This window comes from Diceros bicornis, chromosome 26, assembly GCF_020826845.1.
Source record: "Diceros bicornis minor isolate mBicDic1 chromosome 26, mDicBic1.mat.cur, whole genome shotgun sequence".
Classification (NCBI taxonomy): domain Eukaryota; kingdom Metazoa; phylum Chordata; class Mammalia; order Perissodactyla; family Rhinocerotidae; genus Diceros; species Diceros bicornis.
Genome location: NC_080765.1, coordinates 30662690 through 30678715, shown reverse-complemented (window position 1 = coordinate 30678715; position 16026 = coordinate 30662690). Strand labels below are relative to the sequence as shown.

Genomic DNA, 16026 nt, shown 5'->3' with positions numbered 1-16026 from the left:
CAGAAAGAGAAATTAAGAATACCATCCCATTTACAACTGCAACAAAAAGAATAAAATACCTAGGAATAAACTTAACCAAAGAGGTGAAAGATCTGTACATGAAAACTGTAAAACTTTGCTGAAAGAAATTGAAGAAGACACAAAGAAATGGAAAGATATTCCATGCTCTTGGATTGGAAGAATTAACATAGTTAAGATGTCCATACTTCCTAAAGCCATCTATAGATTCAATGCAATCTCTATCAAAGTTCCAACAACATTTTTCACAGAAATAGAACAAAGAATCCTAAAATTTATATGGAACAAAAAAGACCCCGAATAGCTAAAGGAATCCTGAGAAAAAAGAACAAAGCTGGCGGTATCACACTCCCTGATTTCAAAATATACTACAAAGCTATAGTAACCAAAACAGCATGGTACTGGCACAAAAACAGACACACAGATCAATGGAATAGAATCAAAAGCCCAGAAATAAACCCACACATCTAAGGACAGCTAATCTTTGACAAAGGAGCCAAGAACATACAATGGAGAAAAGAAAGTCTCTTCAACAAATCGTGTTGGGAAAACTGGATAGCCATATGCAAAAAAATGAAAGTAGACCCTTACCTTACACCATACACAAAAATTAACGAAGAAACGATGAAATCCAGCCATTTGTGACAACATGGATGGACATTTCGGGTATTACGCAAAGCGAAATAAGTCAGAGGGAGAAGGTCAAATACCGTATGATTTCCCTCATTAAGTAGTAGATAATAACAACAATAAACAAACACATAGAGACAGAGATTGGATTGGTGATTACCAGAGGGGAAGGGGGGAGGGGGGAGGGCGAAAGTGATAATTTGGCATATGTGTGTGGTGATGGGTTGCAATTAGTATTTGGGTGGTGAACATGATGTAATTTATGCTGAAACAGAAGTACAATGATGTACACCTGAATTTATACAATGTTATAAACCAATGTTACTGCAATAAATAAAAAATTAAAAAAAAAATTCCAGTCCGAAAATCTCTGCCTTTTGATTGCGGTTTTTATTCTATTTACATTTAATATAATTACTGATAAACTAGGATTTATATCTGCCATTTTGCTATTTGTTTCCTATGTGTTATCTCCTTTTTCCCCCTCTGTTTCCGCACTACTACCTTTTTGTGTTAAATATATTTTATAGTGTATCAGTTAAGTTCCTTTGTTGTTGTTTTACTATTTTTTTTAAAGTTATTCTCTCAGTGGTTGCTCTGGGGATTACAATATGAGTCCTAACTGAAAACAATCTAGTTCAGATGAATAACAACTTACTTCTGATAGTGTATAGAAATTTTGCTCCAGCATAGCTTCCTTTCCTCCTCCCTTCTTTGTGCTATTATCATAGTAAAAATTATATCTTTATACCTTATAAGTCCATTAACACAGTTTCATAATTATTGCTTTATGCAGTTGGCTTTTAAATCAGTTATAAGAGGAAAAGAGTTAAAATATATGTTTATACTGTCTTTTATATTTACCTATGTAATTATCTTTGCCAGTGCTCTCATTTACTTATATGGATCAGAGTTACTGCCTAGTGTACTTTCATTTCAGCCTGATGAAATCCCTTTAGTATTTCTTATAGAGAAGGTCTGCTGGTGATGAATTCTCTCAGTTTTGGTTTATCTGGGAATGTCTTTATTTCTTCCTCCTTTTTGAAGGATAAATGTCCTGGATATAAAATTCTTGGTTGACTATTTTTTCTTTTAGCACTTTGTCTTCTGGCCTCCAGGGTTTCTGACAAAAAGTCAATTGTTAATCTTATTGATAATCCCCTGACGTGATAATTCATTTTTCTCTTCTACTTTCAACATTTTCTCTTCGATTTTCACCAGTTTGATTATGATGTGTCTAGTTGTGGATATCTTTGAATTTATCATACTTAGAGTTCATTGAGCTTCCTGGATGTGAATATTAATGTTTTTCATCAAATTTGGGAAGTTTTCAGCCATTATTTTTTCAAATATTTTTCTGCCTCTTCATCACTCTCTTCACCTTCTGGTACTCCCATTATGCATACGCTGGTATGCTTGATGTTGTCCCATATGTCTCAGAAGCTCTGTTCCCACCCCTTCCCACTTTTTGTCTTTCTGTTCCACAGACTGGATAATCTCTATTGGCTTACTTTCAACTTAGCCGATTCATTTTTCTGCCAATTCAAATCCATCGTTGAGCCCCACTAGTGAACTTTTCATTTCAGTACTGCTTTTCAATTACAGAACTTCCATTTTTTAAAAAAAATTATTTATATGTATTTATTAATATTCTCTCTTTGGAGAGACATAGTTGCCATATTTTCCTTTAATTCTTTAAACATATTTGCTTTAGTATTTTGAAAATACTTGTAATAGCTGATTTAAAGTCTTTATCTACTAAGCTCAACATCTGGCCTCCCTCAAATACATTTTCTACTGGCTGTTTTTTACCCCCTGTTTATGTGTCATACTGTTCTGTTTCTTTCTATATTAGTTTTCTGGGGCTGCCAAAACAAAGTAGCAGAGACTAGGTGGCTTAAACAGCAGAAATTTATTTTCTTACAGTTCTAGAGGCTAGAAGTTTGAGATCAAGGCATTGGCAGGGTTGCTTTCTTCTGAGGCCTTTTTCCTTGACTTGTAGATGGCTATCGTTTCCCTGTGTCTTCACATGGTCTTCCCTCTGTGTATGCCTATATGAGTCCTAATTTCCTCTTCTTATAAGGACACCAGTCATATTGGATTAGGGCCCACTGTAATGACCTCATTTTAACCTAATTACTTCTTTAAAGATCCTATATCCAAATATAGTCACATTCCGATCTACTAGGGGCTAGGACTTCAACATATGAATTTTAGAGGGACAAAATTCAGTCCATAATTTCCTCCCTTCTCTTTCTGTCATTGTTGAAAACTGGACATTTAAGATAAATAGGGTAACAACTCTGGCATCTGAACTCCCGTCCCCGCTGCTTGTTTGTTGTTACTGTTCTTTTTTTTTTTTTTATTGTTACTGCTCATTTTGTTAGTGACTCATACGGACTAATTCTGTTGATTCTGTATTCTGTACAGTGTGCAGCCACTTAGTTCTCTGATGGACTTAAAAAAGCCATTCTGGCTTTTATTTTTAAGCCTGGCTTCTTGGGATCAGCCCTGGGTCAGTATAATTTAGTGATCAGCTAAAAGATTTCTTTAAATGCCTAGAGCCAGTAAGTCTCCCACCCTTTGCCAAAGGGATCTGTGTATGAAGGCACACCTTCAAATTTCAGGCAGTTTACAAGTCAGCCTCAACTTTTACTTCTTGCTTGTACAGAGCCTCAATGTCAACTAGAGGTGAGGGGTGGAGCCTTCTCCTTTTCTAGGTCATTTCCAGCCACACACACTACCATTCTGAGCCTTCTAGAGCCCCAGAAATATCCAAACTTTTCCAAGTTCTCTGTAGTTACCTAACTCTCTAAGTATTCCTTTAAAATTACTTTTTGGCCAGGGTCTTGTTTAGCCCATCTGAAATCACAGCTTTAGCCAACTGTGATGATGTTACTGGCAGGTTGCTATTGTTTTAGTAATGCCTTGAGGATAGGGCTTTTTCCAAAGAATTGAGCCCTGATTCAAATCCAATAGCAACAATATCCTGGAAATGGAGTTTTTCAGGGAGCTGCTATTTCAGTCAAAGTAGTGACAGTGCTCTAGGCTTTTAACAGAGCTCTAAAGAGATCAGTCCTTTCCATTAACTGTGAGGCTACTGGCTTTTCATGGCTACCATATCATTGAGCTGTGGAAGGAGAGTAACAGGAAGTGTCTGAAGTTAAACTGTCACAGACCTTATTGTTTTTATAGAGGTTCAGTACTTTTTTTGTTGTCATTGTTTCTTTAAAAAAGCTCTCTGCTCCCTTCTCCCTCTCTTCTCCTTCTGGAATATCCATTATCTTTACGTCGCTTTTCCTAACGGAGTTGGATATTTCTTATAGAATTTCTCCATTTTTAAAAAATCTTAGTTTGTCTCCTCTGCCACTTGAATCATTTCTAGATATCTATCTTCAAGCTTGCTAATTCTTTCTTCTATATGGTCTGATCTATTTCTAATGCTTTCTACTTTATTCTTCATCTCCTTTATTGAGTTCTTCAGCACCAGAATTTTTGTTTGATTCTTTTTTAGAGTTTCAATCTCTTTGGTGAAGTGCTCTGTCTGTTCATTAATTTTATTCCAGAGCTCAGGAATAAAACTGTCTTTCTGAGTTTTCTTGTAGCTCACTGCATTTCTTCATGACAGCTATTTTGAATTCTCTGTCAGTTAGATTGCAATCTTCTATGACTTCAAGTTTGGTTTCTGGAGAATTGTCATTTTCTTTTTGTGATACCATGTCACTGTAGTTTTTCATGATGCCTGATGATTTGTTCCTTTGCCAGTGCATTTTTGGTAGCACACACCTTTGTTTTTTTGGAAGGCTTTGTTTAGTTTGATTCTGAGCTGCTTCTGGTTATATTTGAAAGCCTGCACTTTCCACCCTCCTCTGCCTCTGCCAGAGGTGTTGTCAGTGCCCTCATTGTGCTGCTTGTGCCTATGAGGTTGCTGGTGCCTTGCTGCTTATGGTGTCACTGCAGTCAAGGGTGTTCCCACTGGAGTCACCAGGCTGGGGAGCACCTCTGCTGCTTCTAGGGTCACCTGGGTAGTGGTTTCCCCCACTGTGGTGGAGGAAGGGAAAAGTGGGGTGGGAGCCGGGGTCACGGGCACCTCTGCTACATCTGGGTTTTTTGAGTCTGTAGGTGCTGCTGCATTGGGTTGGGGGGGTGCTGAAGGTACAGGTGCTGCTGCAGTTAGGGGGGACTGGGGTCGTGGGCTCCACTGTCACTGTTACAGGCTCTCTGTGGCCTCCAGTGCTGCTGCCATATGTGACACCTGCTCCTGAGTTTTCTGGAGATGCTGGCACTGCTGCTGCTGGGGGGCACTGGGTTCATGGCTTTCACCACCACTGCTGGCTGGGCTGGGGTCATGGGCGACACTGCCACTGCTGGCTGGGCTGGGGGTCACAGGTGACACTGCCACTGCCATGAAGGGAGGGGTACCTGGGTCATGGGCACCACCATGGTTCCTGGAGCTTCTAGTCTCAAGCACTGCCATGGATCTTGGAACCTCAGGTCACGGGCACAGCTGCTGCTTCTGGAGGCCCAGGATCTTGGATGCAGCCCCCACTGCTGGAAGGGCCAGTGTGGGAGGTGCTGCTGCTGGGTAAGGGAGGGGGGAGCTGGGTTGTGGGCACTGTTGTGGTTCCTGAAGGCTCTAGTTGCAGGTCTGCAGCAGTTCCTGGCATCTCTGGGAGTGTGGGCTGCTTGGGTTCCTGGGGCCTCCGTTCGTGAGTGTTACTGCAGTTCCTGGGGCCTCTGGTCACAGATGCAGCCGCAGTTCTTGGAGCCTCTGGTCTCAGGAGCTGCCACCACTGCTCCTCTGCTACCACTGCCTCCATGAGGTCCAGTCCACCCACCTTCAGATGTATAGATGTATGGATCTCTCAGGCATTCTTGTGTGCTGTGCAGAGAATCCTTTGTTGGTCCTACTGGTTGTAATTTAGAGGGGAGAGACAAAGGGAACAACTCACTCTGCCATGATGCTGACGACACTTCCAGTACTTTTTTTTTTCTGAATAGACACTTTTTAGTTAGCTCTGTTCTTTTGGTTAATTTTCAGTGTCCTAGTCGGTCTATTTTATAATTTTATTTATTTTTCCCCCCAAAGCCCCAGTAGATAGTTGTATGACATAGCTGCACATCTTTCTAGTTGCTGTATATGGGACGCGGCCTCAGCATGGCCGGAGAAGTGGTGCGTCGGTGCGCGTCCAGGATCCGAACCCGGGCTGCCAGCAGTGGAGCATGTGCACTTAACCGCTAAGCCACGGGGCCGGCCCCTAATTGGTCTATTTTAAAAAACTGTTTCCCTAGTATTTTTGTGGCTTTTGTGGGACATTGAGTTCATTTAACCATACCAAAAATTCAAATTCTCCACCAAGTAGGTTTTGGGGTAATTTGTTACACAGCAATAGATAACAAATAAGCTACATAAAAGGTTGTTTTTAGCATTAAGAAAGATAATGCAGAGAAAGTTTTTAGTATAGTTTTTACTAAAGGTAAGCCTTGAACAAATTAAGTATGGTTATTTATACTATCTTCAAAAAATTAGTTCTGCGGAGTCAATCTATTAAGTCTTCAGCCACCTGTTTTTAGAATGGCAGACATAGTAGACTGAAGGACAACCTTCAGGTCTTGGAACCAACATTACACCCTGTGAGAGCTTATAGAAACATTTTTGTATTCTAGTCAGAATAAAAATTCTATGCTCAACTTCACAACAATATAGTATTTTGGCTCTTTTACCTGCTCTCTGAAAGGTGATGCAATTAGCTGAAAAACCACCTACAGCCAAAATACCTCCATTAATTATTAACTTTTGTGGCCAGTTGTCTTGAAGTCTACATTTTTTGCCTCTGATATAGCTGCCTGTAAGATACTGGTAATTAGTAGGAAAGAAAGAAATGGGTAGCTAAATACCATAGTTAAGTCCCTTCTTTTCAAGTGATAAAAATAGGTCTTCATACAGCCACAGTTTCTTTTTTTCCTATGGGTCTTACCTTGCACTTCCCGAAGTTCTTGATTCTTAGCATTTAGAAAAATCTTAAGGTTCTTTATGAGATTCAGAGACAAATCAGAATTCCCTGAAATTGAGTAAGGTACAATTGTTCGACCATATTGACTCAAATCCATTTCTCTGGCAGGCAGCTCATAATGTAATTTTATAGTTAGTAAGAGATATGTAGTGACAATCAAAATTACTGATGTCTGTAGCAATATCAACTTCCAATTGCGCCAAGTGAACAGTGCTCTCTTTATAAACATGGAACGAAATTGCTGGCAGTAAAGTGGAAACTAAAAAAAGGAGAGAAACATAGCACTACAATTGTTGGTGACCCAAGTAGGATGTTCATGTTGAAATCAATTAATATAAATGCTTCAAATATTTATAGCAAAAAATATACACATATAATACAAATATATTCTTGAAAACAATAGAAACATTAAAAATCTTATCATGATCATTTTATTCATTAATATACTTGTAATATTTCTGATCAGAAAAACAAAATTATATTTATGTCTTTTATTTAATATAAAACCATAAACTTTCTATTTCTCCATTTTAAGAGGAAACATTCCCATAAAACTTGTATATAACTATTATTCTTTACTAGGTTTCAGTACATAATGGTTCATAGTGAGAAAATGTCCCTAATCTGATTAGCCAGTGTCTTCTGATTACAACAGTCATAACTCTTGGGTCTTATCTTCGAACTGAACAAAGGGAAAATTTATGAGAAAATGAATGAAAACTTTTCAAAGTAATTCAGAAATAACCATGGTAAGAGGAGCAGCTGTAATCTTTATCTAGAACCCATTTCCCCTGAATCAGGAAATTAACTGGGTTGTAATACAGACTGTTCCATATCTGGTTGGGTCTTCTATGGCTAAACTCCAAGCATCTTTTAAGTTCAGATATAAAATAAAATGTACACCTTATACCCATGCCAAACATATTAGGTTTACATTATTAGTGAATATGCTCACCCCAGTATTAAATTTAATGGTAGCAACTTCATTCAATCTGGAAAAAACTGGTCTCTCATAATTTCTGGGCATATTCATATTCCAATTCATGTCTTGTCTTATATTTTGGCTCTTCAAGCAAGGGGACTGGACTGGCTGAATATCCATTTGGGAATCTGTCAGCTTATGGACCCTACAGACACACACATATACAACAAGCACAAAACATTTCATTTTGACTAAAGCCTCAAGTTATTTTATTTGAGAGATACCAAATAGGTTCCAAATTTGAAAGACTCCTTGATCTTTCTCACTGATTGTCAGTTGTATTGTATACAGGCAACATGATAACAGTGGCTCCCAAAAAACAAGTCAGAAGACTGCTGCCAATCCATTGCAAAGTTTCTACCATTCTAAGGCAACATGAGAAAAACAATTATATATGCATGTTTCATTAAGATGAACTTATTCAAGTTAAAGGACTTACCTTTACACTTGACAGAAAGTACATGATTTGAAAGGTAATACGTCTTTTTCTAAGCCACAGAACTATTAAAATCTTTTTAACACCTTCCTGTTAGCATTTGTATGGAATACACTCATAAATTCTGAACTATGACATTCACAATGAGTAGATCAATGACTTCTGTATCCTTTAAAAACCATATATCAAATAAATACATATTCAAAAACCTGATTTAAAATATCCCTGCAGCATATTTTTTTGTTTGACAATAAAAGGTTTGAGGACTATTGTGCCTTTACAATATAATCATTGCATATTTTTCTCTGTCATCTTTCTTAAGTGTTTATTCTTTATATTTTATTCATTGCTAACAAATTTCCATTAGGAAACATTAGAACACATAAACAAGGGAAAGGAAAAATATTCCTATTACGTATAAATAACCCAGATGAGATATTTTCCACAAACATGTATCAACAGGCACAAACATATACACACTCTCTTAAAAGTGGATCTGAGTTGTATTTAGTCCATTTACACACAATGTAATTACTGATATATTTGGGTTTATATCTAATATCTTGCCATTTGTTTTATATTTATCCTCTTTTTATTTTCCAGCTTTATTGATATGATTGACAAAAATTATATACATTTAAGGTATAGAACATGATTTTTTGATTTGTGTATACACTGTGAAATGATTACCACAATCAAGCTAATTAACATACCCATCACCTCACATAGTTACCATTTTCATTTTGGTGATGAGAAAACTTAAGAGATTGCTGGGAAGATGGCAGCGTACGAGGACTCTGAGCTCACCTCCTCCCATAGACTCAAGAAATTTACAACTACTCTTGAAGCAATTACCTCTGAGAGAGAACTGAAAACTGGATGAAAAGAACCCCCACAATAAGGGACAGTGCTGACTGAGGTGGAAGAGGCAGAAATTCCTTTCTGGAGAGGAAAAAGCCACACTTTAGCTATGGCGCTTTGGCCAGGAGCAATCTTAAGCTATGAAGCTTTTCTTGGAGGAGTGGGGGATCTGAGCAGGAGAGCTTTGCCACAATAGGCAGCTTTTGGACTCAGCACAACCGAGCCAAGTGTCATAATATCTGGCTTTGCTGGCTATTAACAATAACAGGGAATACCCCAGAAAAGCTATCAGACATGAGGGGAAAGAAAAGCCTGCTCTTAAAGGGCCCAAGAACAAATTCACCTGTTTTGGAAAGCAACCTAAAAATCACAAGAAAGGTGCACAGTTCTTTGGTGAAAAAAGACTCACATGATAGGCTCTGGGTGCATCTTGGCAAGAGGTGAGACCTCCAAGGGCTGGGACTACCTCCCCAGGGACTGAGACATTGGTGGTAGCCATTATTGTGACCTAGTACAAGCGTGCTGACACAGATGCTGGCAGATGCCATTGGAGTTCTTCCCCTGGTCTGTTAGCACAGGGGTCTTCCCCACCCCCTAGAGCACTGATTTCATCCAGCTCAGTCAGGGCAGGCAGACTGCCCGAGGGACTGGCCCCACCCAGCAGCAAGCCCTCATGGGCCCACAGAGGTGGGGTGTGTGGGACCTCAACAGTGGGGTGAGTGGGTCTGCTTCAGTGGGTCAGGGCATGCACATGGAGCAGGACTGTGTTGATGGGGGGTGTGGGCCTGTGGGCAGTGGGACTTGTCAGCTGCAGCACACTTGTGCTTCTCAAACAGCCACATAGGGGATTGGCCACACCTTTCAATGCCTGAAACAATTGTGTGCTGCCACACCCAGGGCCGGCTCCACCCAACTGCACTCCTGAAAGAGCTGCCAAGAGCTTTGCAGGCCAGAGGCCTACAGAAATTGTAAGGCCCTGAGCCTAGCAATCAGCTACACTGGGGGCTTACTCACCTAACAGAAAAACTGCAGCAGGAATGTGCTATTAGACCTTGCAGCCAACTGTGCTAGGGCTCCCCACACCTGATAAAGTGACTGAAGAGACCAGAGCAGAGGCACACAACTGAGCATTACAATTAGCCAACATGCAGACAGCCTAGCTGCCCTGCAGTCCTGTAGCAAGAGCAACCCCACCATAACAGAAGGACACACGTAGTGCACAGAGGGGACACTCCTGGAACATTTGGAATTGGTGATGAGAGAGAAGCACACTGCTGGGGCTCCTAGGGCATCTCTTACATAAGGCCATCTCTCCAAGATTGAGAGATGTAGCTGATCTACCCTAATACATAGATATAAGCACAAAGAGGCAAAATGAGGAGACAAAGGAATATGTTCCAAATAAGGGAACAGGATAAATCCTCAGAAAAAGAACTAAAAGAAACAGATATAAACAGGTAGATAAATCTACTTGATAAAGAGTACAAAGAAAGAGTCATAAGGATGCTCCCTGATCTTGGGAGAAGAATGGATGAATTTAGTGAGAACGTCAACAAAGAATTGGAAAATATAAAAAAGAACCAATCAGAAATGAAGAATAAAATAATGGAAATAAAAAATGCACTAGAGGGACTCAATAGCAGAGTAGATGATACAGAAGAATGGATTAGTGAACTGGATGAAAGGTTGGAGGAAATCACCCAAGCTGAATAGCTAAAAGAAAAAAGAATTAAAAAGAATGAGGACAGTCTAAGGGACCTCTGGGACAACATCAAGCACACTAACATCTGTATGATAGGTGTCCCAGAAGGAGAAGAGAGAGACAAAGGGACAGACAATCCATTTGAAGAAATAATAGCTGAAAACTTTCCTAACATAAGGAAGGAAACAGACATCCAGGTACAGGAAGCACAGAGAGCACCAAACAAGATAACTCAAACAGGCCCACCCCAAAACACATTATAATTAAAATGTCAAGAGTTAAAGATAGAGAGAGAATCCTAAAAGCTGCAAGAGAAAGGCAACAAGTTACATACAAAGGAAACACCATAAGGCTATCAGCTGACTTCTCAGCAGAAACCTTACAGGGTAGAAGGGAGTGGCATGATAAACGTAAAGTGCTGAAAGGAAAAAACCTACAGCCAAGAATACTCTACTCAGCAAGGTTATTATTTAGAATGGAAGGAGAGATAATTGGTTTCCAAACAAGCAAAAACTAAAGGAGTTTATCATCAATAAACCAGGCTTACAAGAAATGCTAAAGGGACTTACTTAAGTGGAAAAGAGAAGAACACAAACAGGAATAGGAAAATTATCAAAAAAACCCACAATAAAATCACTGGTAAAGGAAAATATAAAGTAAAGGTAGCAGATCAATCACCTATGAAACTAACATGAAGGTCAAAAAACAAAAGTACTAAAATTATCTATTTTCATGATAAGAGGGTAACAGATACACAGGCACAAAAAAGAGGTTAAATATGATATCAAAAAGATAAAATGTGGGAGGAGGGGAGTAAAAGAGTAGAGCTTTTAGCAAGAGGTCAAACTTAAGAGATCATCAACTTAATATAGATTGCTATATATGTAGGATTTTATACATGAACCTCAAGGTAATCAAAAACCAGAAAACAATAATACACAAAAAATTAGGAGAAAAGACCCAAAACATAATACTAAAAAAAGCCATCAAACTACAAGGGAAGAGAGCAAGAGAAGAACTACTAAAACACCCAGAAAAAAGTAACAAAATGGCAATAAGTACATACTTATCAATAGCTACTTTAAATGTCAATGGACTAAATGCTCCAATCAAAAACATAGGGTAGCTGACTGGATAAAAACACAAGACCCATATATATGCTGCATATGGGGGATAGAGTTCAGATCTAAAAACATTCACAAACTGAAAGTGAAGGGATGGAAAAAGATACTCCATGCAAATGGCAATGAAAAGAAAGCTGGGGTAGCAATACTTATATCAGACAAAATAGACTTTAAAACAAAAACTGTAAGAAGAATTAACTATCAGGGAAATGCAAATCAAAACTACAATGAGATATCACCTCACGCCCGTCAGAATGGCTATAATTAACAAGACAGGAAACAACATGTGTTGGAGAGGATGTGGAGAGAAGGGAACTCTCATACACTGCTGGTGGGAGTGCAAACTGGTGCAGCCACTATGGAAAACAGTATGCAGATTCCTCAAAAAATCAAGGATAGAACTACCATATGATCCAGCTATTCCACTGCTGGGTATTTATCCAAAGACCTTGAAAACACCAATGCCTAAAGATACATGCACCCCTGTGTTCATTGCAGCGTTACTCACAATAGCCAAGACTTGGAAGCAACCTAAGTGTCCATCAAGGGATGAATGGATAAAGAAGATGTGGTGTATATACACAATGGAATACTACTGAGCCATAAGAAATGATGAAATCCAGCCATTTGTGACAACATGGAGGACATTGAGGGTATTATGCAAAGTGAAATAAGTCAGAGGGAGAAGGTCAAATACTGTATGATTTCCTTCATTAAGTAGCAGATAATAACAACAATAAACAAACACATAGAGACAGAGATTGGATTGGTGGTTACCAGAGGGGAAGTGGGGAGGGAGGAGGGTGAAAGGGATAATTCAGCACAAGTGTGTGGTGATGGGTTGTAATTAGTATTTGTGCAGTGAACATGATGTAATCTATGCAGAAATAGAAGTATAATGATGTACACCTGAAATTTATACAATGTTATAAACCAATGTTACTGTGATAAACAAAAAATTAAAAAAAAAACTGTAAGAAGAGACAAAGAAGGGCACTACATAATGATCAAGGGAACAATCCAACCAGAGGATATAACACTTGTAAATATCTATGCACCCAATATAGGAGCACCTAAATATATAAAGCAATTATTAACAGACATAAAAGGTGAAATAGACAGTAACACAATAATAGTAGGGGACTTCAACACTCCACTTATACCAATGGATAGATCATCCAAACAGAAGATCAACAAGGAAACATTGGCCTTAAATGAGAAAACTTGAGATCTAATCCCTTACCAAATTCCAAATTTACAATACCTTACTGTATGTATTGTCATCATGCTGTACTTGTGGATACCTATAGGTCTCCAGAAATTATTCATCTTATAATGAAAATTTGCACCCTTTGAATAACATTTCCCATTTCCACCATCCCCTGGCCCCTGGTAACCACCATTCAACTCTCTGTTACTATGAGTTCAACTTTTTTAGATTCCACATATAAGTGAGATCATGCAGTATTTGTCTTTCTGTGTCTAGCTTATTTCCCTTAGCATAAATCCTCTAGGTTTATCCATGTTGCCACAAATGGCAGGATTTCCTTCTTTTCTAAGGCTGAATCATATTCCATTGTGTGTATGTGTGTATATATATATTTATATATCTATAATATATTATAGATATCTATCTATATTAAATATATCTATTTATATATCTCACATTTCCTTTATCCATTCATCTGTCAGTGGACAGAAAAACAATAGAGAAAAATCAATGAAACCAAAAGTTGTTTCTTCAAAAAGATTAACAAAATTGACAAATCTTTAGCTAGATGAACTAAGAAAAAAAGAGAGAAGACTCATATTACTACAATCAGAAATGAAAGTGGGGACATTATTACCAATTTTACAAAAATAAAAAAGATTAAAAATGAGTACTATGAACAACTGTATGCCAAAAATTGGATAACTTAGATGAAATGGATGAATTCCTGGAAACACAAAACCTACCAAGACTAAATCACAAAGAAATAGAAAATCTGAATAGACCTCCAACTAGTGAGGAGGTTGAACAAGTAATAAAAAAATATTCCAACAAAGAAAAGTCCTAGACCTAATGGCTTCACTGGTGAATTCTACCAAACATTTAAAGAAGAACTAATACCAATCTTCTCAAACTTTTCCAAAAAATTGAAGAGGAGGGAACACTTCCCAACTATGAGGCCAAAGCCAGACAAAGATACTACAAGAAGCAAAAACTACAGATCAATACCCATTATGAACATTGATGCAAAAACCCTCAACAAAATGCCAGCAAACAGAATTCAGTGGCATACTAAAAGGACTATATACCATGACCAAGTGGGATGTATTGCTGGAATGCAAGGACGATTTGACAAGCAAAAATCGATCAATGTAATACACCACATCAACAAATGGAAGGAAAAAAATGATATGATCATATCAATTGATGAAGAAAAAGCATTTGACAAAATTCAACACCCTTCCATGATAAAAACACTCAACAAAATAGGAACAGAAGAAAACAATTTGAATTTAATAGAAGCCATATATAAAAATCCACAGGAAACATCATACTCAATGGTGAAAGACTGAAAGTTTTTCTCTCAGATCAGGAACAAGGCAAGGATGCCCTCTTTTACCACTTCTATTCAACATAGTACTGGAAGTTCTAACCAGAGCAATTAGTCAAGAAAAAGAAATATAAGACATCCAAATGGGAAAGGAAGAAGTAAAATTATCTTTTGCAGATGATATTATCTTATATGCAGAAAATCCTAAAGACTCCACAAAAAAGCTGTTAGAGTTAATAAATGAATTCAGCAAAGTAGCAAGATACACTCAAAATCAACACTCAAAAATCCGTTGCATTTCTATACATAAACAGTGAACAATATGAAAAAGAAATTATAAAAACAATTATATTTACAATAGCACCAAAAAGAATACACTACTTAGGAATTAACTTAACCAAGGAGGTGAAAGACTTATACAATGAAAACTACAAAATACTGCTGAAGGAAATTAAAGAAGACATAAATAAATGGAAACACATCCCATGTTCATGGACTGGATGACTTAATATTGTTAAAATGTCAATACCACACAAAGCAATCTGGATTCAATGCAGTCCCTACCAAATTACCAATGATGTTTTTTGCAGAAACAGAAAAACCCATCCTAAAATTCATATGGCACCTCAAGGAACCCTGAATAGTCAAATCAATCTTGAAAATGAAGAACAATACTGGAGGACTCACGCTTCCTAATTTCAAAACTTACTACAAAGCTACAGTAATCAAAATGGTGTGGTATTGGCATAAAGACATTAGACCAACGGAATAAAATAGACAGCCCAGAAATAAACCCTAACAAGTCTGGCCATGACTTTGACAAGGGTGTCAAGACCATTCAAGGTGGAAAGGACAGTGTTTTCAACAAATGATGCTGAAATACTGGCTATCCATATGTGAAACAATGAATTTCACCCTAACTTAAAACCATATGTAAAGACTGACTAAAATGGATCAAAGACCTAAATATAAGACCCCAAACTATAACCCCCTTAGAAGAAAACATAGGACAAAAGCTTCATGACATTGGATCTGGCAATGATTTCTTGGATATAATACCAAAGGCACAGGTCACAAAAGAAAAAATAGACAAATTTGCCTTCATGAAAATTAAAAACTTTTGTGAATCAGAAGACATTATCTGGGAGCTGGCCCCGTGGCGTAGTTTGGCACACTTGGCTCGGTGGCCTGGGGTTTGCAGGTTTGGATCCTGGGCATGGACCTACACCACTCATCAGCCATGCTGTGGCAGTGACCCACATATAAAATAGAGGAAGATTGGCACAGATGTTAGCTCAAGGCTAATCTTCCTCAAGCAAAAAAAGAGGAAGGTTGGCAACAGATGTTAGTTCAGGGCAAATTTTCCTCACCAAAACAAACAAAAAAAAAGACACTAATGATTAATTAGACAGTATCCACAGAGTGAAAACAAAACCCACAGAAAGGGAGAAAATGTTTTCCAATCAGATATCTGATAAGGGATTAATATCAAGAATATTCAGAGAGATTCTAAAACACAACAACAACCAAAAAAAACAGCCTGATTCAAAATGGGCAAAGGATTTGAATAGACATTTCTCCAAAGAAGATATACAAATGACCAACAAGTGCATGAAAAGATGCTCAGCATCACTAATAATTAGTGAAAAGCAAATCAAAAACACAATGAGATACCACTTTACACCCATTAGATGGATACTATAAAATGCATAGAAAATA

General features: G+C 38.0%; 1 protein-coding gene across 1 annotated transcript in view; it reads right to left on the bottom strand.

Moving 5' to 3' along the window:
• LOC131422011 (phospholipid-transporting ATPase ABCA3-like) overlaps positions 1-16026 on the bottom strand; it is a 206546-nt gene that overhangs the window by 82861 nt on the left and 107659 nt on the right. The window contains 2 exon segments of the mRNA XM_058568871.1: positions 6627-6921; positions 7618-7789. Coding sequence (XP_058424854.1) covers positions 6627-6921; positions 7618-7789 — 467 coding nt within the window.